We start from the raw sequence: 25,497 nt of genomic DNA, 5'->3' as shown, positions 1-25,497 counted from the left end.
TTGAGCGCTGTTTGTATTGCGCAAATGCAGCCTTTTTGGATACATTTTGATTATTGGAACTCAATTGGGCTTAAAAGAATCCTTTTATAAGGAGAAACTCAAAAATCGTTAAGTATCGAAAAAAATAGTATAATTATAAATTGCATTTAGAACACAAAAACTATTTTGGAGTGTTAAGATGCTGCCAAACAATCATAGTAGTACTGCTTATTACTGCCAAGCGTAAAAGTTTCCTGAAAAAGTTGACAGCAAAAGCAAAAGAGCTGGTTTGAAGGAGCAGTACATGGAGAAATATTTTCACGTATATTTTATTTGCTCACCTGTAAAAACAGTATGAATGAAATCATCACTGCACTATCTTCACACTTCACGACCTCCGTTTCCTGTATCTTGACCTGATTGAAAGAAGGACATCATAGGCATTGATGAGTTCGAATTTGTTTTTAACTAATTGGAGAGAAAACTTTATTTAATAAAAGTTTGTTAAAATTTAAATTTAACAAAAGGGGTGGTTCGAATCTCGGACTTCTGTTTGTTTTTAGTTGGAGCCCTAATTACTTCCCATGTTGAGAAATAGCGACAAAACCGACCCAAGAAGAGTCGTTTTTTTATCGGTTTTTGTCGATTTCGTCTGTTTTTTTTTTAGTAAGAACTGTCGATTATTGTCATTTTGTCGGTATCGTCGACAAGTGATGTTGGAAGTGTCGATTACTGTCGCTTTTGCCGGTATAGTCGTTCTTTAAAACGAAAAGTTCATAATTGTTGTTTCTATCGATATCGTCGTTCTCGTTTGTGATTCGGGCTGTTATCTGTGAAACCATTAAAAAACTGTAAAACTTTTGATGAGCTTGATTGATAGAAGCCACCCTATGCTTTAGGTGCCATGAAATATTCCTAACAGTGGTTATTTATATATTACTTGTATTTCTGTTCTTTAATGCGGCTCTGAAAAGATTACCGTCTTTTCGATACGTCCTCCGACCCAGGATTGGATTCGGACTTTTGGAGGTTGAAATCAATGGGGAGTTATTGTACTGTCGAGAAGCTACAGCTTATATGGGGGGGGGTCCGCTGAGTTCAATTGAAACCCCCCCCCCCCCACCCAATATAAGTGTAGCTTTTCAATAGTATAATAACTTCCCATTGATAATGATTACTTCGTAGTTAAACTTAATTAGGATTCAATAAAGTTCGGCACCCTGCTAATCACTGGTCTTATAATTGGAGCAAAAATTATACAGTCCACGATAATTGATAGATCGACAGATTTTGTGGTTTCCATTTCTATTGAGGGACTCAGTTTGATAGCTATTATCTCACAATTCTTACCATTCTGGTAATATATTGGTAAAATGAAATAATGTCTGCTAAACTCAGTGAATATCATTGTTTTCCAGCCAAAAATCAGCGTGAGCTTGTTTGTAAAAAAAAGAAAGCCTTCGCAGTTTGCGTGTAATTTGCATGTTCGATCTCTTGCGTTTTCTAAACGCTTATTTTTATCTTTATTTCTTAAGATGCAATTTAACAAAGGATTTGTCACAACAATATTAATAAAACTTGCCAGCAGACATCTGCGGCCGTTTAATGAGCTTGATAAAACACTTCCCAATTTTGTCATTTTCCCATCACACAGTTCGGAGGTAGACTTCTAAGAAGTCTGGTTTTATTTAACATTTAAGCTCAAATTTAAATTAATAAGGTGTGAAGTAAAAACAAATTGTCTTTGTTTTTTTTTCTTTCCATACCACCACCAAAACTCATCAAGACAAAGCCTACTAACTGATATCGATTCTAAATACATTTTTTAAATTCAAAGACATAAAACTAACAAACGTTTCTAAATTCTTAACAGCAGGCAAAGACACGTCTTTTGCGCATTATGAATTATAAGGACGCTAATTCAAAAGAATCGCAAGTTCGTCTTTAATCAGAAGTTTTGAACCAAAGCAGTTTCACTTCATGCTGAAGTTTTGTTATTTTGTAATGATATAGCGAGTAGATTAGTTTGACTTTACGTAATTCTTCAGGCTATTGTTAATCTTTCCTTAACATCATTTACATAGGCTACGCTCATGGACGGAATTAAATTTTTAAATCCTTTAAATCAGAATTTTTGCTATTCCAGAGTCTAAAAGGGTTGTTTGACCACCTAATAAAAGCGGAAATTTTGATTGGTTGAAATTTATTTATACTATTTTTATAGCTAAAATATCAGCTGATTTTTCCAATCATTTCCTGTATAAGCTTTTTTTTAATCTGTGATGGCAGTAGATTTCCCCCGATGGATGCTAATGAGAGATACATTTTATTCACTTTTAATATTCCTAGTGTTTGTTGCCACTAATAGCTTTTTATCCCTGCTATCCTAATTTGCTCTCACTGCCCTTCGAGGAACAATGTACCATTTAGCGAAGCAACCCAATTTACAACCCACCGATGTCTTTAGCCCGCTATTTTTGCCCAATCATCAATTTTAACTTTATTATTGTTTTCAAATTAAACTGAAAATTTCTTTTTTGAATTGACCTTCTGAATTGATCACATTTAAAAAAATCTTCACCTAAAACTTACTCTACTTTGAGAATGAGATCTTGAGATTATTTTTACCTGTTACTTTAGTATACCTTATGAAAATTAAAAAATCGGGAGATTGGAGTAGGTTGAATTTTCCCCGTATCGAACCCGACCTAACATTAACTATAAATGGACGTAACCGACGTAAACAATGATTCGGACTCATTGATTTCATTATTCTAATTGCCAGTACTGTTACCTGAATGTTAGCAGAATTTTGATCTCATCTTCTTTTTCATCTCTGGCTGTTATAAGGCAACGATCTGCATGATTTTATAGTTAAAGAGACGTAGACATGTACTGGGTGTGGGCATTGATAGACGCCTTGTTTATAGTTGCAACTCTCACTGTCAACATATCCCTCTTGTACATAATCAAAACCAGGTGGCAGACCCTCAAGTCAGCCCGTGTGAACACTCTCATCTGTCACCTTGCAGTCGGAGACATCCTTATTGCATGCACCACTATGACCTTCTCCTTCCTTCACTCTTCTCTTCACGCCAAGTGGGCATTGGGAACTTTTGCTTGCAAGGCCAGTCACTATTTTTCCTTTCTTTCATAGCCAAAATCTGCATGATATATATATATATATATATATATATATATATATATATATATATATATATATATTGTTCAAACATGTAAATTATACACTCAGACTATAACCCTAAGGTTAGATATCTACATGCTTTAAAATGTTAAAATAAATTAATCAGTATTGTTAATAATATAATAATCTTAAAATTGTGGCTGTTCGTTCTCATAGGTAAAAAAGGATTTGAAGGCCCCTATTTGTCTATTAACGGATACTTTCTTGTGCTGGTTGAGCAAAAACTCGCTTAAAACATTTTTAAAGCTAGTTTTACTGTTAAAAGTTCTTATTGAAGAGGGCAATTTGTTCCATTTTTGAACGCTTTTCAAGATCAAAGATTTGTTACTCCACTTCTTTTTCGTTCATAATCAGGAACGTCACACGATTTTGAAATAATTAAACTTTCGAAAAGCTTAAAAAGGTGCATTTGAGAATCCATGTGGTTGTTTGGATGCCTCCGTTTTTTTGCCTTAGGCTCCTTTTGATCTATTTTTCTCTATAGTTTACTGCTGATTGACCTTTGGGACTATCCACAGATATTTTGAAACGTTAGCTTATTTCAACTTGATGGCACACGCTATCGACCCTAGCTTAAAGTTGAAACGCAAGCAAAAATTAAAGAATACTCGATGTAAAACATTTGCATGTGAAGGTTTCTACAGCGTTGCTTATTAGAAACATATTCATAAAGTAATAAAAACCCATTAATAAAACTACACATGGATTTTACCGGTTGTGGAAAAAAACCCCACGGAAAAAAACCCCACTTCATTTTAGATAGGAAATAAACCCCCACGTAAAAAAACGCCACGGAAATAAACCCCCACGGAAATAAACCCCCACTTTTCTATAAAAGGGCTGCACATTTAGCGCGTTTGGCCATGCCTCGCGGGCCAGAGCCATGCCTCAGCGGTCCGTGGGACTTGATATGAAATTATCATAACCGAACAAATTATCACGACCGAAATTAAATCTTAAAATGGGGTTTTATTTCCGTGGGGGTAAATTTCCATGGGGGTTATTTTCCGTGGGGGTTTGTTTCCTACTGAAAGATAAGTGAGGGATTTTTTCTGTGAGGGTTTATTTCCTTGACCCTGATTTTACCACATTTACCCCTTATGTGGGGAGATTGAGCGGTAATTTGCCCTCTAGGAGAACACAACCTGAGGGATAGTAGAAGGATAGGGTTGGGTCAAAATTCGCCGGGGTTGGATAAACTTTATATACAAAGTTTCAATGTTAGATTATTGTGATCAATCGAGCTTGAATATGGAAAAAATAACAACAAGGTAATCATTCAAATGATTTTTTGAATTTTGTATCCTTTAAAAAAATTAATTCTGATCATTTTAAGCTGTAAAAAAACACTATTGCATTATTTGAACTTAGTGATGTTTTAGAACTTCTTGTGATGTTTCCGAAGTACTGGCTATTGAATCTTCGCAAAACAAGAAATCTTGGCTTATAGGACTTATGGTATTTAAACAATCTTGTAAGAACGTTTAAATACCATAATGTGCGAACTTGCAAGATATTTGCCTGGCTGTTAAGAAACAAGACCTTGGCAAGATTTTCAAGAAAGAATTACTATGACATGACCAGACGTACCGAGTATTTGATAGCACCTAAAGACAAGATATAGAACGAAATCATAAGATTAAGCAAAAAATATCAAAATTTATCAACAATTAGCCAGATTTATAAAGAATATCGGAAAATACTGCTCCCGTTAGTTTATCAACCAACAAATGAGCCGCTTTTTTTCCACTATAATGAAATTTGAGTGGATGCTAGCTTGGTATGCACATAGTAAAAAACTTCTACATGACTGCCACCAAGAAGGCCACCAATAAACTCCAATAAGAGAACCAAAAAATTTGGAAAAAAACATCAAAGTGAAGCGCTACTAAAAATATTTCAAAATTGTAGTTTTTGTGTGTAGTAAAAACTAAGCTTTTGTAGCCAGTACAGTACAATGAAAATTTTTAAATCTTTTTCGATTCCGTTTTGATGGCATTTTACAAAACAACACAGCTGACACAGCGGTTAGTACGACTGTGCGAAATATAACAAAAAAAGAATTGATGTGAACTATCAGAAGACTCATCTGAAAAATGAGGCAAAAACTTCTCAATAACGGATTAAAAAACAAATTGTCTGACCGAATTTTTTCCAAAGTTTTTTTTGCGGGACGATCAGAAATGATAAAGAGTGTTATCTAGATATTTCATGATTTTCTTACAAGATGTTAAGAAATTTTCTTAGTTTATCTAACCAAGATTGTTACAAGATTTATTATGAAAAGCTGGCTGGTATTTCATGTTCTTGGTGAAATGTTTCAAGTTTTGCATGAGACGTCAAGATATTGCACGTCATATTGATGTGTAATATAGTCGCTTGCATCACATTAGAAAATTGTATCACATAAAATTTGGGTGTTGAGTGGTTGTACAAAATCTGATTGAAGATCTTTCAATTGATCTAACAGTTTTTCGCCGCTGATAGAAGTTGTTTTGCATTTAGGATTGAGTCATTATTGAGTCATATAAAACAATTTTGACAGTCGGAAAATGATTTGTTAATTGCACAGATGTCTTTTATGTTTCAACTTTTTGGAACTATGCGAGATTTGCGCCTATGTCTCTGACTTTTTTTCCGACTGATCAACTAATTTTGTATGGATTGTCTGGTCATGGCCAAGCAATTCTTTTCCAGAAACCCGGTTCATATTTTCACCACTTCACTCAGGGTTACTTATGAACAAGTTTTTTTATCTGTCAATAATTTATCAAGATCTTATCAAGTTAGGCCAAGAAAATTTCTTGAAATACCTTGATAAGATGTTGTCAAGATCTTACCATCTTCGTGGAGGAAAAAATCGGCGAAACATGTAAGAGAAGCTTTGAAAGGTTGTTTTTTACACTGTAAATGTTGTACTTAATTTTGCGGTCAAATGAGGCAAAATTATGTAATTGCACCGCTAGAGTAAGCGATGAACTTACAGTTCACCACAGTTCAACGCTTACTGCAAAATTCCGGCCCTACACGCTCTAGAATCTCTCATCTCCTGCATGGCAGCGACTTCTTCTTCCAGTGCCCCACCTCTAATTAGATTCTAGCAGTTTTGTTTTGAATTTAAATCAATCTCACTGTAGCTCAAGCGAATTGAATTTTTGTAAGATTAGCGGTGAAATGTGGTCCTTTTTTTGGTATGTTCACCACTAACTCCAGTAGTGAAATTACATAAATGCACCGCTTAAATTAGTTTCAAAAAGATGAAGAATTGTTTGTGGGTAAATTTTCCGTGCGTCTTTTAAAAAATGTGACTTAACAAAAAACAATTCGAAGCGTTTGCTAAGCGATGAAATTAAGTTATTTCACCTCTATGTTAAGTGGTGAATTTATGTTATATCACCGCCTTCACTGCCGATCTCCCACAATTTCAACACTTTGTTCTAAGTGGTGATTTTATGTAATTTCACCATTAAGTAAAGCGGAAAGTTTATGTAAATTCACAGCATTCACTGCTGATCTCAATTCATTTCGACACTTCTTTCTAAGCGGTGAACTGATGTAACTTCACCTAAGTTCACTAAGTTAAGCAGTTTGTTAATAATATTCACTAATGTTAATTTAATCAATTTCACCATATTCACCGATTTTCTTACATAAATTTGCGCTGAAAGGCGGTGGCGCCTCAACTCGGTTGAGGTGTTCCAAACAACTTTTGTCTAGCAACATCTTGTCCAATTTTTCAATTTTTACAAAGTTATTTTTATTTTTTGCAGAGTTATCAGGCATCTTCACATGCTTAACTACTCGTGCCGTTCATGTTGAAATTTTTCCGTCTTTGGACGCTAGTTCGTGCATAATGGGAGAGGAGCGGTTTGTCTCTCGTCGGGGTACAGCTGCAATCATTTGGTCCGACAATGGAACCAACTTCGCGGAAAAAGAACTACGCGAGAATTTCGGATAGTGGAATACCATCAATATTGAAGCTGAAATACCCCATAAAGCTATTAAGTGGAGGTTCAACCCGCCCGGCGCGCCACACCAAGGTGGCATCTGGGAGAGGCTAGTACGTATTTTCAAGTGAATAGTTTACACTATCCTTGGTGCCTATCGCCTCACTGATGAAGTTTTGAACACTACCGACAAATCCAAAAAGCGTAAAAATACCGAAAAATATTGAGCCGAATCTTGTCTCATTTGATAGGTTTTATGATTAGGATTACATTAAATTTTGTTAAACAAACGTTTTTCGAGCTCTGAACGTAAATTGGACGCAATTCTATGCTTATTTTGAATGATTGGAAATGATTGGTATATATTATCTTGCTTACATTTATTTACTCGGTAACATCCTCAGGCCCAGAAGAAGATGTGGGGAAAATCGATTGTAATTTCACAAGCGGGCGGACCAGTGATTCAGTGGAAGTGGGCAATACGGCGGAGAGGGCGCCGCTATCTGAAACGTAACGGAGTTTAGTGCTCCGAGCAGTAGGGTAGTAACCCCTTGGGTTGGTCTCTTCAAATACCTACCCAAACCAAGTCACCAGTCTTTGGGTGTTGCTCGACAAGGGTTTGCCACTTAGAACATCTGTTCATTGTCGGGGCGTACCCTCTGATCCAGCGAGAAGAAATAGCGTTAGCGTAAGACTGTGCGCGGACGTAAAGCTTACGGTGATCGAAATCGTCAACGCCAGCGACTGATGGAATTGCGTTTGTTTGTTTACCAAGTAGAAAATGGTCAGGTGTTATCGCGCCTACGTCGGACGGGTCGGCGCTTACGGGCGTTAACGAGAGTTCGTTACGTGCGTAATCCACGAGACAAAAAGTACAAAATGATGACTAGCATTGAATTGATTCGACATCAGACAATTGTCGTATAAAAAACCAATTGTTGCTATGAAAGTTACCAATGCTTATACGTTGACTTATTGATCTTTGCTAGAAAAAACGTTGCTTTTTATCGATTTGGACGAACTGAATTGAAGCGTAACAGAAGAGTGTTGTTTTCTTCTTTACATGGTCGAGGGGACAGAATTTGAGGTCATGTACCTGTGCTGTGGAGCCGTTGGATTATTTACAAGTGGTACAAAGACATTAACAAGAAGAGAGATGTTCTTCGCGGGTGGAGAGAGCGGTAACTGATTGCTATTGTTTGACATGTGGTTTTTGACATTTAATGGGAGAGTTTGTGATGGCGGTGCCGGAGCAAAACAAAAAGCAGGTGGGATTAAATGGAGTTGCGTGGCTATGGGGTTAAGGACGGTGGTTGGCGGCATGTCAGCTGCATTTATGTGTGCTTGTGGTTGATTAAGGATTAGTGGATCACTAGTGAGTGCATTTATGGTGGCGAACCAGAGGTGCTGACTAAATTCAATTGTCCCGGCATGCTTGACCCACGAGGGAATTGTTGATCGGACTGTAAAACATCGAAGTGCATTGTAGCTCTTCGAGACAGTTGTCGGCCTATGTTTGGGGCGTTTAGTTGTACTGGAATACCAAAGTTTATTGGCGGTGGTGGAGGCGTCAACTGAGGTTGTTATCGATTTTGTATGATGTTGTTTGCAATGTGTGCATTATTGGTTACATTGGTTCTATTACTTTTGTCTTCCGGTCTATGGACAGAGAGGTTGATATTAGTCTCAACCTGACCATGGATATTGAGATTAGAGCATGAGTTTAGAGGTTGAGCTGAAGAAGAACGCGGGGCAATTTCTTGGTTGGATAGGGCGATGGAACCAACAAAATGCACACTCGGTTCATTCGTAACATCTGCCATGTTCCCGACCGGTGACGAATTGACCCAATCTTGAACAAGTTTCTTGCTCTTGACTGAACTTCATTCCGTAAAGAGCTCGCTCATTTTGCCCGTACCGGACCCGTATGCTGATGCATTGAACTAAAGTGGCTTGTTCAACCAGCACAACTATGGCTATCCGTTTTACAATGAGCTTTATATAAATATAATAACAATAAGAGTCTTTAAAAGAATCATAATAGTACTTGTAGAAATTTGGTCGCTTGTGAGGTCCGAATACCTCACCACAATCCAACTTGGGTAGAAATCCGGTCTTGTACCTTGATTTCACTCTGGAGTCGGTGGGGCTTCCTCGTGTTCCGTTTCCATTGCCCGATGCTCTATCTCACTCAGTGGTTCCAGTTGAGGATTGTTCCTTTCTGTAATGTGCAGGATGGAGTGGGTTGCGGTGTTGAAGCTGTTCACGGAGTCCTGTGAGTCTAAATTCGGACAATGGGTGTACAATAGAAATGTCCGGCTGGGTGAGTGCTGCAGTTGCAATAGAAATTTCAGTTGTAGAAATTTCTTTGTATGTGCTGTTGGAGGTGTCGACCAGATCAATCACTTCGGGTTCCGTCTGTGTTGGGTAGAGCGGCAGGTGCGACTGTATGGTCTCCAAATCGACCTGCTTGACGGTCGGGTCTGCTGACCTCTTGCCGGGGTACGGTCGTGTAGGGCTGTTGCCGATTGTTTTCACGATTGAGCTGGACGATGTCATGGGAGAGCTCATGAAGTCCAATGGGGAAAATGATGTTAAGATACTGTGATCCTTTGTATTCGGCGTGTTCGCTTAAACATTGTACCGCTTTGTCTGTGGCCTGGTGATTTTACTCATGTCCAAGTTTGTTCGTGACTTTACGGCAAGTGCTTGGGATTGCCGGAGCGCGGCTATTTTTGCTTTTATTAGTCTTTTGCTTGCAGTTGCTTGTGCCGTTGTCTTCGTCTGTTTCCTGGTTGGAGTTTTCTTGGCAATTCCATTATTCGGCGTAGTTGCTTGTCGCTTCTTCTTGGTCACTTAAATGATCGTTGAGAGAGAATACCCTACAGGGGCTCTTGATGACCCTGGGGTGTCTACCGGTGTAGAGGAGCTTGTGGGTGCAGTTGACGGCCGTGGAATGTTCGCTGGCGAGCTTATGGAGCCTTGGTCTTGTATGCTGCGGAGGCGGGCTTGTTCTTCTAAACAAGGTTTTTGTGTTTTTCGTTTGTTTCGATTGTCTTCCCCTACGATTTTGCAAGCTACAAAGTTTATCAGACGAAGCTTAGGTTCTTCGATTTTTTGTGTATGCGGTTTAATAGGTTTGATTTCCTGTATGTTAGATGTCTCTTTTACGATTGCTTTATCACTTTTCCTTATTAGTGTATTTTTTCCATTATGAGTATCCAAGGTAACCGTATGTGGGATTAATTAATTATTTTTCCGTCTGGTATTATTGACCATATTGGCTTTAAACTGCCTTTGGGTTCAGGGTTTTGTCTTCTTACTCTCTTACGAGCTCTGTTTTGACGAGTTTGGTTGATTATAGTTTTTTTTAAAGCCCTAGTTGAAATGTTAATTTAGATGGTATAATCGTACCCCTGTTGGTGAGGTTTCCCAGCGGGTGTTGTCGGATGCGCTGTCGGGGTCGGGGTCCGATCCTTGGGGAGTTTGCTTTTGTTCACGTTACCTGATGTTTAGGTTTGTCTCACTGTTTTTGTCTTGATCCCAAATGGTACTGGGTGACAGGGCAGCGTGTGGGAGTAAGTTCAAGTCTAGGTAAGAAGATTTGATCTTAGACTATGATAGTTTGTAATAGTTTGGTTTAGTTATTAGGTTTGATAGTTTGGTATTGGGGGGTCGGCGGAAGAGCGCTTCAAAGAAGAAGTTTTTGTGACCCGATTGTGTATTGGTCTGATTGATTCGATAATAGCAGAGATTTTGTCTGCATATGTATCATTATCACATAGTGTGTCAGTATACATGGAGGCTAGTCGGCATTTAAGCGTTTGTATTGAGCGTTCGACCATTTCCTGATCCCTATGGTTGTGTGGTTGTGAATATCAGCTTTATATTTTTTTTATTACAAAATATTTCGAAAGATCTTTTTTTGAATGCTTGAGCTCGGTCACAGTGTATGCTCCGTGGTATTCCGTGAAGTTCGCAGTAAATTTTTAGGAAGTCTATGGCGGTAGGCGTGTCGCAATTTGTGTCTACAGTTGCGGAGGTATAGCGCAAAATTGGTCAACTGCTACGAGTATGAATATATCTAGACTAGAATTTGTTGGTTGGGATTGGGCCGGTTAAGTCTATTTGTAGTTCCTGGTTTGGTTATTGTAATGGGGATAGGGTGCCCAATTGGGACTTTGGTATTAAGGCTTTTAGAATTTTACATTGGCCTGTACATTGTTTACAGTTCTCCGCTCGGAGCTTGATAGTGCAGTGGATGTGGGGGAACCAAATTAAATTGGCGGATCATCCCAACTTGTCCGGGGTAAGCTCAGTGAACGGCATTTATCACTGTGTTCTGAAGTTGATAGGGTATTACTAATTTTCATCGTACAGTAGACATTGAGACGGAGAAGTTGCCAGATCTCTCCTTAAGCTGTAGTAATATTTGCTTACACTCTCCAGTTCTTCCCACTCCTGCTCCTCAACAAGTCTAATGATGCTACGCCAAAAAGGCTTCAACGAACGCTTGCTGTAGACTGTGTCGATACTGGGGTGTTGGTTCATCTGTGAATTGGAATAGAGGTCCGTGTCTGTTGTCATCTTTTGGGAATCTGCCTCGTCCTACGTTTGAGGGTTCTGCTCCGTTATCCGTTTGGGTCTCGATTGGCTGCTGGTTGCTTCTTGTTGCGTTGTTCATTGATTTTCCTTTGTTTGGGGCTCTGAATCTCCTCTTAATTTCTGTATCGTAAGTTTTTCTGTTGGGATTTTGTCTGGTTACCACGTGTATTTTGTTTGCTAAAGTAGTAAGGGAATTCGAATTGCTGTAATTTGAATAATGCTTTGAATTTGAAATTTGATTTGAAATGGAGTGAGAATTACGCTTCTGATTTTGAGTTTGGTTAGGGCAAAATGCGCCTTGTTTAACTCGCTCGTTTTGAGTTTGGTTAATGACGTCGTCCGAGTGGATCGTTTTAAATTGCGCTGTTGTCTGATTGGACGACAGTTTATTGCGTCGAAATGTGTCTTCAAGGAAGAAAGTAAAATCTTTAATTCGGCTGACGACAAAAAGTTCGTCGTCTTTGCTTACTCTAGGAGCTGACGAACGGGGATGTCTGGTTAGGTTGTCTGTAAATCCCATTCCTTAACCTGGTATGTAGTTCATTTTGAATGTGTATGGAAGTAGTCGGCTTACCCAGCGGGTGAGGTGGTTGTGTCAGAATTTGTTGCCTCTGTTTGATGTTAGTGCGGATAGGAGCGCTTTATAATCGGTTACTAGCTCGAATTCTGATCCATATAAATAATATCTAAAGTGTTTGGTTGCCCACGGCTAATAGCTCGCATATTTGTGCTATGTTTTGTTCTGCTGTCTTTAAAAAGCGGCTAGCGTATGCGATGGGGTACCACCCGTTTGGGTACAGTTGTTCAAGGGTCGTGCCTAGGTCTTTGTAATTTGCGTCGCTTTTTACTCAGGTTCGTTTTTCTTTGTCGAAGTGTTTATGTTCTGTTATTTTAGATATTTGTCTTTTGATTCTCTCTAGCGCATCAGTGTGTTGATTGATCCATTGTATTTTGTTATTGATAATGTTTTCTTTTTTAGAAGTGGTCTGATCGGTTCAAGTAGGCATGCGAGGTTAAGTATGAATTTGATTATTTGATGGATTGCGCCCATTAGGGAACGTAAATGTTTTAGCGTTTTGGGTGATTTTGAGTATTGATGCTGTTTTCTTATTATTCGCTGAAATGACCGTTTGGTTTTTATTGTAGCCAAGCCACGTTATATTAGAGGGTGCGAATTCGCTATTTCGATTTTAGTGCTATTTTTCTTATCAAGGTGTTCTAGTACTAAGTCTAAGTCCGATCGATGTTGTGTTATAGTACCTCTCGTGATTACGAGGATATCATCTAGAAAGTTAAACTTATTAAGCATGTTGTCGAGCGTTCGGTCGAGCGTTTTTTGGAATGTGACCGGCTTGTCTGCAGTGCCGTAGAATCCGTTTATGAATCGGTACGTTCCTGTTGATTTTCGCCCTAATAAGATAAATTTACAGTGTTTCTTAATTGTAGGATGTAATGGTATTTGGCTATACGTATATTTGAGATCTATTTTGCTGAAAAGGAATTCCCCGACAATTATTTATTATCGGATACGTATTTTGCTACAACTTCCATTAGGATGTCTATCGACTCTATTCGGTATTTGTTTTTAACGATGGTGTCATTTACTAGTTTTTAATCTAGTACGAGTTTGATGGACTTGTCGTGTTTTACGCTTGCTCTTATTAATACGTCGTCTCAGCATTGTCGAGTTTGATTGTTTGCTTCGTATCGAGTAGATGTTTTATTTCTTTTTCCACTTTATCAGTAAGGTGGAGATGTATTCTCCTGCTTTTTTGTTGGATCGGGGGTATGTCGATTTGATTTCAGATTTGGCTATGTGGTTTTTGGATTTGCCTATGCGCGAACATAAATGGAGAATTTTTTCAACTTTTCTCTTTGAAACGAAAGATTTGTATTACTGTTGCTCACCTTTGCTTTGAGAGAGGAAACTGAAAATCTCAGTTTTGATAGAACGCCCCGTCCAAGATGATTCAACGTTCGTGTTGTCACGATTAGTATGTTGTTGTTCGTGGCTGTCCACTGGCCTTATGTTAGATCCATCTGGATAATTCCTGATATTGGAATCCTTAATTTGGTGAAAGAACGATACTTTGAGGGGTCTTGGTTATATTGGAGTTACATGGCCTTGCTGCATCTCTCCACTATTCGCTCATTAATGAAGCTCTTGGGGCTTCCAGTGTCACCGATCAAATTGAGCGCTAAATTTTCTGTCGTAGTTTTGATCCAGATTTCGTACATAACGGATGGGCTGAGAATGGACGGATTCCTATTTTTGAAATACTTTAGTAGAATGTAAATCACGCGATTCCAGCTGTCTATAATTTCCTGAATATAGTGTTTTCACGATCTATTGACTCTTGTGCTTGTTCTAAGGATAAATCGTTGTTCTCCTGTATGTGCGGATGTTGACGCTTGTTCTCTTATGTTGGCTTTTTTCTCGCTGGTGGATTGTTAATGATTTGGGGCTGTTGTGTTTGGTTCCACGTGGATATGCACACCTTGCTAAAGTGCCCTTTTTTGTGGTTGTTGCACTTCGCCTTTTTCCGGACAAAAATGGAAGTGTTTCAGTGAGAAAGGCGCTACGCGTCGACGGTATGGATTGCTCTGTTCAGAATTTCTCTGCTTTTGTGGGTGTCTCTGTTGTTTCTGAGCCTGGGGGCGCTGTTTGAGGCGTCTCGTTGCTTGTTATTGTTGACAATGATTGCTATTTTGGGCCTTGATGCCCATGTGGGCCATTCTAGTGGGCGGTTCGTTCCGTTTTCCCAGAAGAAAGGTATTCCAATTGAGGTACATGAAAAGACTGCTGACTGCCCTATGTGGTGATGCGTTTTTTTGCGAACTTTGGAATATCAACAGATACAGGCGAAGATTCAATTTCTCAGGGCTTTTACCGTCAAGCTAGACACACTGTGTGTCTCTCGCTGTTGTTCCAATTGGAACCTTGAAATAAAGTAGCTGGTTCAACCGGCTTTTAAGAACAGCTATGGCTTTAATTATTTACAATGAGTTTTTTAGAAATATAATAACAATAGGAGTCTTTCAGAGATTTCTTAAAAGATCTTGTAGAGACTTGGTTGCTTGTCAGGTCCGAATGCCTCACCACAATTATTAACATTTTTATTTTTTTAATCACTGTTATTATCATTTTCATTAATATTGCTAATATTATTATTACTATTAGTATTATTATTTTTATTTTTAATTTTATTATTATTATTATTATTAATATTATTATTATTATTATTATAAGTATTATTATTATCATTATTATTGTTACTATTGATATTAATTTTTTTGTTGTTATCATTAGTAATATTATTATTATTATTATTATTATTATTATTATTATTATTATTATTATTATTATTATTATTTTTATTATTATTATTATTATTATTATTATTACTATTATTCTTACTATTACTATTTTTATCATATTTATTACTATTATTTTTTTGTTATTAATATTTTATTTCTATTATTTTATTACAACTATTATTTTCATTATTATTTTTCATTGTGGTTATTATTATTAATATTATTATTATTGTGTAAAAAAAGCGCTCGGAGTAAAACCAAGTTTTCGAAAAAAACTATTATAAACAGTACTAAACTATATCACTTATATTTATACATATTATATCCAAATGGATACAAACTGAGACTTTAAGTTAATGTTATCAATTGGTTAGATAATGTACACAAATTGACTGACACTTGATGATTGCATTATTCAGTTCATTGCCAACTGTTACTGTTGTCACGCTCGCCTAACGCGCGAGAAAAACGTTGCAGTTCTGCTTCAATCACGCCAATGGAAAGCCGTGAAATCAAAGGTAAAAAGTCTAACATATTTATCACTATGAGCAGAGGCAGCAAGCATCTTTCATCATCTCTTTCCCCATACACACCTACAAAACTGCACGACGGACGCACTAGTGGAACAATCGAAAGAAGCATTTGTACAAACACGTAACGGAACAATCGACAGGTTTCAGCTTTTCAGATGCAGACAGAAAGAAGGAGAACCACTAGAAGTATTTCACTAAAGAACAAAGATAAAAGCAACCTTATTTAACTAGGAACACCTTTAATAAAGCCATGTCAAAAGTATATTGAGCCAGAAAACGAATAATCAACAACAGAAATGGACTTACTATCGGAGGAAAGATCACCAAGCAAAACACTCTATTATGCACTAACAGAATAATGGCGACAGGAAAACCAGCAAAAGATGAATATAACACAGTAATCAAACATCAACATCACCCCTTGGTACAACAACGTACAATTCATCAAAAGATCAAACAGAACACAATTACTACCAACAGCACTCTCGGGTCAAATACAAGACTGCAGACGATGTGGAAACAAACTTCTACCCGGGCATTTAAACATCTGACCAACTAAAAACAATTTTAGTCGCATATGTATGAAAACCGGGCATTTTGCAAAACTATGTGAGTCAGAAATGCCGCCAAAATCAAGCAACAACATTCAACAAAGACGACAAAATCAATATTCAACAACCAATTTGTTACAAATCCAAATCAACAAAATGTCAGAAACATAATAGAACCACAAACAGCAACCAAACTATAATCAACAGAAGAACCAATCGACCCAGAAGCAACCTGTTACATAAGAGAAAGGATGGAAGATTGGCAAAATGTCAATTACATCAACTCCATAAACTTAGCACAAGAAAAACTGATCGATCTAAACAAATCAAGCAGAGGCCAATTCTGGCTAAAAACAATAATAAACAACAAAACATTACTTTGGATAGTAGATACTGGAAGCCTAATGTGTATCATAAACACAGAAACAGCATGCAAACTACTGAAATTAAAGACAGAAAGACTACAGGAAGACAATAAAACCACCTGAAATTTTGCTCGGAGAATTCAGATGTTTCAACAACAATGAAGTAGGTATAAAAAGAACAATCCAATTGGAGATAAACTCAGGATCATCATTCGCACAACGATGTGCTATACTGTTTGTTAACTCAACCACAATCAAGATTATGGGGAGAGACGTCACGGACAAACTAGGACTACACCTAACAATATCTCCAAAAAACCACAAGGTGAGAACCGACTACTAAGTACTTCAAATACGCAAAAAAGAATATCCAAATGGATAAAAACTAACACAATTTTCAGATGAACATTTCTTAAGACCAGTGGTCATAACAGTAAAAGCGGATCAAATAACAAAAGTAGCCCTAGATTCAAAGAAATTAAACGATGCGATACGAAGAACAAGTCCCAAAAATGCAGAGCATAGACCAATTAGTGGACAAAATAGCAGTTCAAATTTGACAACTAAAAACATTAGAAGGCAACCTATACTTCAGCAAAATAGATTTAAAATATGCCTATAGCCAGAGTCCTTTACATAATGACAGACAAAAACTTCGTAACTTCAACATAACAGTTGGAAACGCGACATTAACATACAGACTCCTGAACCGTTCTTATGGACTCATTGACTTACTAACAACCTTTCAAACCTTTCATTAAATGCCAAAAACGCATTTCTAGATGATATAATAATAATAACTAAAGGAACAGAAGAAAACCACGAAAAAGAAATCGACAAAACACTCAAAAGGCTGGACGATGAAAACCTAGCCATAAGCCTACACAAATGGGAGTTCGGTCTGACAGAAATTAGTTCCGAAGAAGTAACCCCAATCAAGTGAAAAACAGACTCAATTGTCTAATCGGAAAATCCTGAAACATTAAAACAACTCAGATCAATCATGGGAAGCATACACCACTTAATAATGTTTATATCAAACTTAGCGACACTTTCAGCACCGCTACGTCCAATATAATCAATGAGTCCAAAAAACAAAACTAAAAAATTGGAATGGGGAGACAAACACACAAATGCATTCAAAAAAACTTTTAACATAAACAATCAAACAAGAGTATAATGCGGTGCTCGAGCAGATTCCTCAACAAAAATGAACAAAGATACAACATAAATGAACTAGAACTGCTAGCATTGGTATGATCATTGGAGCACATCAAATAATGCTTATACGGATTCCACTTCACCCTCCAAGTGGATCACCAAGCACTAGTATCATTATTAAAGAATAATAGGGGTAATAAAACATAACAGGGTCTACTAGCACGCTGGGTAGACAGATTACAATCATTTCATTTCAAAATGGGTTACATCGCAGGCAAAGGCATGGGTTTCGCAAATTACTTAAGTAGAAACCCAACTCACCACCGACTGTTGAAAACCTTTACAGAAATCTTGTAATTAACACAATACAAGCACTACACTTTATAACACACACTACATTTAGTGAACCAAGCTATCAGAAAGCGTGAAACACTGCCACACACAGCGACGTCATAAATCATTCCAAACCAAAAGAAGATAAACCAAAAATTTTTTTGATATTCGCACAGTGAGAAACAGTGGCATTTTATTCTTTCAACTCGAAGTTAAAACAAACCAAATTTCAAATACACAGTTAAATAAAAATTTCAATTTCAAAATAAAATTAAACCGTTTATACATGAACAAATTACATATCACAACATGAAACAGACCACATATCGAAAGAACAACAGTTCCAATTATTCGAACATACAGGGGCCCCAACAAAAAACAGTGAACACAGAACATCCAAAGGGAGAAGTTCCCCAACAACGAACAAAATAGCAACGCAAACAGAAGAGATAAGCAATCAAGGGAGGAGACGCCAATCGAAATCAAACAACATCTTAATCCATTTTTTGCCATTGATTATGGCAATTCCCTTCAATAATTAAAGAACCTTTATAAGGCCTTCGGTGAGAACTTTGAAGCTGAGGCAACCAAAGCTGACCCCAAAACAAGTATTTATTTACCATTATTGAAAAAAAAAATTGGGATACTTTAAAACATTAAAGCCTTTACTGGAACTCCCTTCAGCGAGGTTTAAGCACCACTCTGTCAGGATGTATCTTAATGACGTAAAATAATACATCCCTAAACAATTGAGAAAACTCATTCACAGAAATGTTCCTGGCCAAACAGGCATGATAGACTTAGCAAATATTATTTGGTTCCCGAGGATACATAGAGAGACTATCACTCTCCCCCAAGGTTGCCCACACTGCATAAAGATAGGTAAGGACATAAAATCGATAATCCCTAAGAACATTTTATCACAATTACCAACAATTCTTGAACCAAACAAAGAAATCCAATTGGATTTCACCGGACCGTTTCCAGAAGAAAACCTCAAAGATACTTTCTTCAATCAGTTTTTAGATACTCAAGATATCCTCAGGCAAAAGTTTATCATAACTACGAAGCAGAAACTTCAATCGGTTTCTTAGAAAAATACGAAAATTCAATCCAGAAATAAATCTAATACAAAACGCAATAACAAAAATCACACCATACAAAGCACATTTTGTCAGAAAAACCAACACACAACGTTCAAACATCCTCTCAAGAACTTCACCGAAAAAATTATCATACAACGACATAAAAAGTTTTTATTTAGATAAGAAACGTCGCTGACAAGCAATGCAGAGTGCATCTGGAATCTGGAGTCTGACTCGGAACCTCAACTGGACATCAGGTATTATGATGAAAACTGAGATAGAGATTCGGCGTCGGACCAATCCACCCTACAAAAATCGAAGAAGAGAGCCCAAATCGTAAGACCATTTCACCTACGAAGATAACACCGGATAAAATAATGTTAACATCCAGCAACAAAACAAACCACACTCAAGAACCCAAAAAAAACAAGTAGCACGAGACACATTAGCACGTAGAGCACCAGAAAAACGCGGAACACCTAAACCAATTTTTTGAATATAATTCCAGATGGAACCAATTACTCTCCCACAACCATCACATTAGACACTAACAACCGTCGAGACACAGTAATTAGACAAAGTGACCTAGCACTGGTCACAGGAACGAAACCAAGACTAATGCAATTCGTTGCATGTCAAAACTGTAAGAAAATAAAATAGAAACCATAAAAAAATAAAACTATTTTTGTTGACAGAAAAAAGACAGAACAAACAACCTCAGCCAACTGGACCATAAACAAGAACCATCGACAACAGTGAATCATTTATCACAAATAGCAACTACCAACTGGATAAACCAGGCCCGAGCTCAGCCCCAACGAAACCGCAAACAAAGCAACTAAAAAGAAACCGAGCAACAAGGCCACAAAAGAGAAAAAGAACAGCACCATCTAAAAGACGCCTACAAAAGACAGCAAAAGACTTTGACCAAAGAGTGAAAGAGGCTGCACTGGCCCAATTCCGACCGGACAAAGCAAAACGACGTCCACTAATCCAGAGGGACACTTCCCAGTTACAATGAAACAAGTCCACTGAAGTGATTACCTTAGTATCAAACTCGTCTCAAGGAAGTCCAATGACAGTGTATGCATCAAACGACCCATCGATAATCATGATTACTACCACGAAAGCCGAGCGAAAAAATGACAAGATCATCAAACGAATCTCGAGGTCCCCAACAAAAACAACGTAATCAACAACGAACAAGTAATAAGCATCATTCCCGCATCATCATTAACCCCAATCAACACCGACACACAACAGCTCCCAAATACAAAAGAGACGGAACTAGAAAATACACCAGAGGAAGGCCAACACAAAAAAAACATTAACGACAACGTACATAGAGGAGACCTTGCAGAAAGCGAAACGGCGCTAAGGACAACCTCGTGTCACAATAGATAGGTGAAGAATCATCAGACAAAAATTTCGACTAGTCAAAATTTCTTCTATACGGGGAAGTGTGGTGGACGAGTCCGCTTGGAGTGAAACCAAGTTATCGAAAGTACTGTTATAAACATTACTAAGCTAAATGCTTATATCTATACATATTAAATCCGTATGGATACAAACTGAGACTTTATGTTTACGTTACAATTTGGTTATTAGTTGTACATAAATTGATTGACACTTGATGATTTCATTACTCAGTTCAGTGTGAACTGGTATTTTTGTCATGCTCGCCTAACACGCGAGAGTAAAATTGCATTTCTGCCTCACTCACGCCAATAGAAAGCTGTTAATTCAAGTTTTTTTCTTGCTCTTTTGGCCGCGTGTTGAATCTACCTAAAAATTATTATTATCATACAATATTGGATACAGTAACCAAGTATCCAAATGTATTATTATAAACCCTTATAAAACTCAATATGTTATTATATCATATATCTTATAGTTGTAAATACGTATAGCGCATTGTTCATTTGTGTTACCTGGTTGCACCAGTTGTTACTCTCAAACTCCGATCGGAGCGCAATAACCAATCGCACTTGGTGCCTAAAACGAAAGAAAGAAAGTCATACTGAAAGAGTTAAATCTTATTGCGCTAGTCCTTTTACTGCCGTCGACTACTTAACATAGCATTCAACATAGGTTTGGTGGACACAACATGGCACAGTCAGCAACTGTAACCATCGCACGATCCCCAGTGGGCATCCCTTTCTTTTGGGAAAGTGGCATGGAACCCCCAGTAGAATGGCCCATATGGGCTGCAACCCTCAAACTGGCAATAATGGCCAAAGACTCCATCAACGTTGACTACCACCTAAAGCAAAAGCCAGAAATAAAAGACCTCACATACCCAGCAAAACCCACTTACGAACCCCCTACAGAGAACGAGAAACAGGCACAACACAGAGAGCGAGACCTGAGAAACAACAAACCGAAAGTAGACTGGGACAATGAGTGCAAACAAATCGAATTCAAAGGCCCAATAGTTGACGGTGTCCCATGGGACGAGGCAGACCTAAAATTAAGGAGCCTTATCTAACTCAGTTTGGGAACCGAAGGACAACGGATCTATCAGCAACGCTTCCCACACTCAGATATCGAACGCATAACAGTATTTGAGTTAGCCCACGAATTATCCCTGTCCTTTACCCAACCACGTAACATAACCTACGACCGCTTCCTCCTGTTCACCTGCAAACAGAAACAGAACGAAAATCTCGAATATTTCCACTGCCGTCTCAAAGCCCTAGGAGCAAAGTGCCGCCTAGGAACAGCCGAAGAAGATCTTATCAAAGATATCTTCATAGCATTCATGACAAATACAGAAATACAGCGGGAACTACTAATGGAGACGCGAACCGCTCATCAAGTGCTAAAATTCGCACTAAATCGCGAACGTGGCCAAGAAAATCAAAAGGCCACCAATACCCAACTAAACCGCAACCCCCTAAACGCCTTCGATCAAATATCACACATAATACCCAGCCAAAGAAACCAAGCATATAACCAAATAACACGACCTCGCATACCCGTTCGGAACTCCCTGCCACAACGCAACACTAACACAACGAACTCATGCAGACGATGTGGAATACAATTCACACCGGAACATCTACTAATATGTCCGGCTCAGAAAGTCCAATGCAACCTGTGCAAAAAAATCGGACACTATAGCAAAGTATGCCGATCAGCAAAACTCATGTGGCAAACACTACAAATAAGACCCCAACAAACTATAATCCAAAAAAACATCCCTCAACCCCGACGGGTACGCAATATATGAACAACGACGCTCGACCAACAGCACCCACCTCAAAACCAAGATTCCCAATCGGATAACAATGACGAAAACATAGACCTTGAGAACCTTTATAAAAGAAGTGTTCAACAGCTTGAATACTGTTAACTTTATTAAACAAAAAACATTCAACAACGCCCAACCAAGCAAATTTTCACCCACACTAACGGACGAAATCTGGTTAAAAACAACTTCGGATGGAACAGAAATCGATTGGCTTGCAGACACAGGCAGCCCAAGAAGCTTCATCGGCAAAGAAGAAGCAAAAAGAATGCTTCAACAATGCAGAACTGCCAAATGGAAAGACCCGAATGAATGCCAGACCAAATACAGATGCTTCAACAGCATCGAGATCCCAATCGCAGGAGCAATCCAACTGAAGCTAAGTTCTGGACAATGGGATGCAGCCAACAATGAAATCCTAGTGGTAAACTCAAACACGGTCAACCTACTAGGACGTGACATCCTCGGAAAGCTCGGATTCACGCTCTCCCAAAACAAAGGTATAAATATAAACAATATAGAATCGGACAACGCAATACAAATCAAAATCATAAAAAGATTCCCCCACCTATGTTCCGCTTGGGCAAATCTAAAAATCATATTGCCAAATCTATCTTGAAAAAAGACATAAGTCCATATCAACACAAAGGTCAAAGAGTACCATTACACCTTACGGACATAGTTGACAAAGAAAATCGACACCTTTTAGACACGAACCAAATAATCAAACGTGAAAAATGCTCCGACAAATTTATAAGTCCCGTAGTTATTACAGTAAAACATGACCAGTCTATCAAATTAGCACTAGATTCTAAACTGCTAAACAAAGCTATCAAAAAAAATAAATACCAAATGCAATCAATTGACAATCTCATGGATTCAGTAGCTAAATAAATCTCAGACAATAAAAACAAAACAGGTAGTTTCATGTTTTCCAAAATAGACCTCAAATACGCGTATAGCCAAATAACTCTACACCCGGAAATCAGAAAACATTGCAACTTCAATATCCTCGGGGGGAAATCTACGGGAACATACCAATTCGTAAACGGATTCTACGGACTGTCAGATATGCCCGCAACGTTCCAAAAAACGCTAGACAAAACACTCGAAAACATCGACAACAAATTCAACTTTCTCGATGATATCCTAATCATAACACAGGGCACACCCATTGATCACGACTTAGACATAGACAGAGTCCTCTCGAGACTTGACAAAGAAAATCTGGAAATCAAATTAGAAAAGTGCGAAATCGCAAAACCCACAAAAACATGGCTTGGGTACAAAATTACCCAAACGGGAATTTCCCCTACCGTAAAAAAGACAGATTCGATACTCAACTTAAAACCCCCGAATACACTCAAGCACCTACGCTCCCTTATGAGCTCCATACGCCAGCTCATTAAATTTATACCAAATCTAGCCAGCCTACTAGATCCAATAAGACCATTACTCAACAAAGAAAACATAACAAATAACAAATTACAATGGCTAAATTCTCATACAACTGCCCTTGATAAAATAAAAGCGCAAAATATCAAAAATTACAGAGAAAAACATTTTGATAAACAGCGAAACACACGCCTAAAATGTGACGCAAGCCACACAGGCCTCGGGGCCTTCTTAGAACAGCAATACCCGGAAGGGTGGTTCCCAATCGCATACGCCAGTCGATTCCTATGAAGCAGACATAAAATACAGCAGAAACGAACTAGAACTACTCTCGGTGGTTTGGGCTACAGACCACTTTAAATATTACATACTAGGATCCAAGTTCGAGCTCATCACAGACCACAAAGCTCTACTCTCAGCATTAAAATCCAATCGGGCCAATAAATTCGCCGAAGCAGACTTACAAGCTGGGTAGACAAATTACTCCCATTTACTTTTACCATCAATCATTTACCGGGGAAAGACACGGGTTTCACCAATTACTTGAGCACAAACCCCCATTTGAATCCCCCTCCCATAAGTGCAGACGACGAACTTTTTCGTCATAAATAGAATAAACGAATTTACATTCACATTACTCAACGAAGAAAGAAAGCACAAAATTTCAACCAATCAGAACGCTCCATTCGGACATACGCACAAATCATATGACGCAATAAGCGAAAATCAACCAGCACAAAATAAAGCGAACTCTTTTTGCCATTTCTCTAACCATAAACAGTCGCTCTCTAACTCTTTCTCTAATCCAATCTTTCTTCGTCAAAATTAATCGTACAACATTAATTCTTCTTCTAAATCAAATAACATCAATTCCTTTCCAAATTCAAAAAACATTACTACATCTTTAACTCATAAATTCTTTAACATTCAACCCACAAACTCCCCAATTAAAATCAACGTAGTTACGAGAAATAAACCTTACATAAATACATTCGATAGACCCATAGTTAAACGTGCTAGAAAATCCAACAGAAGTAAAGCCATGGACCCAAATACTTGAAACCAACCAATTTCTGTAGCTACCCAAATCGACGCCAAAACCCCATCCACCAATGTAGGCCAAGGTCGAGACCCAATTGATGAGACAAAACATGCACCCCTTTTCGAATTTGAGAACGAAAACCCCCCTCGATTATCGTCGCAATTTATCACGCGTATTCGGCGAAGAGTTCTTAGCAGAAGCAACCCTTAGAGACAAAAACCTCCAAGCAATAATTAGATTTGTTAAAGCCCACAAATGGGAAGAATTAAAGCAATTCTTTAAGTTTTATTACAGCCTACGTAACTATTTAGCCGTAGCCCAATCGGGATGTTTGTTATACGACGGCAAATTAGTTATTCCTTACAGCTCCTGAACTTAGTGATAAATGCCGTACACCACACCCACCCGGGCCAATTTGGGATGATCCGCCTAGCAAACCTTACCTGTTTCCCCCAGATACACCGCACGATTGCGCTACGGGCAGAGAACTGCAGGCAATGCCTTGATCAAGGTAAAAACCTAGAACCTATAATACCCAAATGAAAACTAAGCCAACTACCTAGACTAAGCGAACCTAATGAAGAAATTCAATTAGACTTTGCGGGACCAATAGTAGACACAAAAAGTCCTAACAACGAACACTATATCTTAGCCGCGGTCGATCGCTTCTCCCGCTACCCATCAGCAGTAGTACACACGAATTGCGACATACAAACAGCAATAGAATT

General features: G+C 38.1%; 1 protein-coding gene across 1 annotated transcript in view; it reads left to right on the top strand.

Annotated features, from left to right (window-relative positions):
• The first annotated feature begins 2,829 nt into the window (after window positions 1-2,829).
• LOC142335244 (gonadotropin-releasing hormone receptor-like) overlaps window positions 2,830-25,497 on the top strand; it is a 65,575-nt gene continuing 42,907 nt past the window's right edge. Inside the window, exon 1 of the mRNA XM_075383662.1 lies at window positions 2,830-3,106. Within this exon, the coding sequence (XP_075239777.1) occupies window positions 2,870-3,106 (237 nt within the window). The 5' untranslated portion in view covers window positions 2,830-2,869. The remainder of the gene's footprint in view (window positions 3,107-25,497) is intronic.

This window comes from Convolutriloba macropyga, chromosome 2 (genome assembly GCF_964194025.1).
Source record: "Convolutriloba macropyga chromosome 2, txConMacr16.3, whole genome shotgun sequence".
Taxonomy (NCBI): Eukaryota; Metazoa; Xenacoelomorpha; order Acoela; family Convolutidae; genus Convolutriloba; species Convolutriloba macropyga.
Note: the sequence above shows the minus strand (reverse complement) of the source record. Positions and strands in the feature narration are given on the sequence as shown.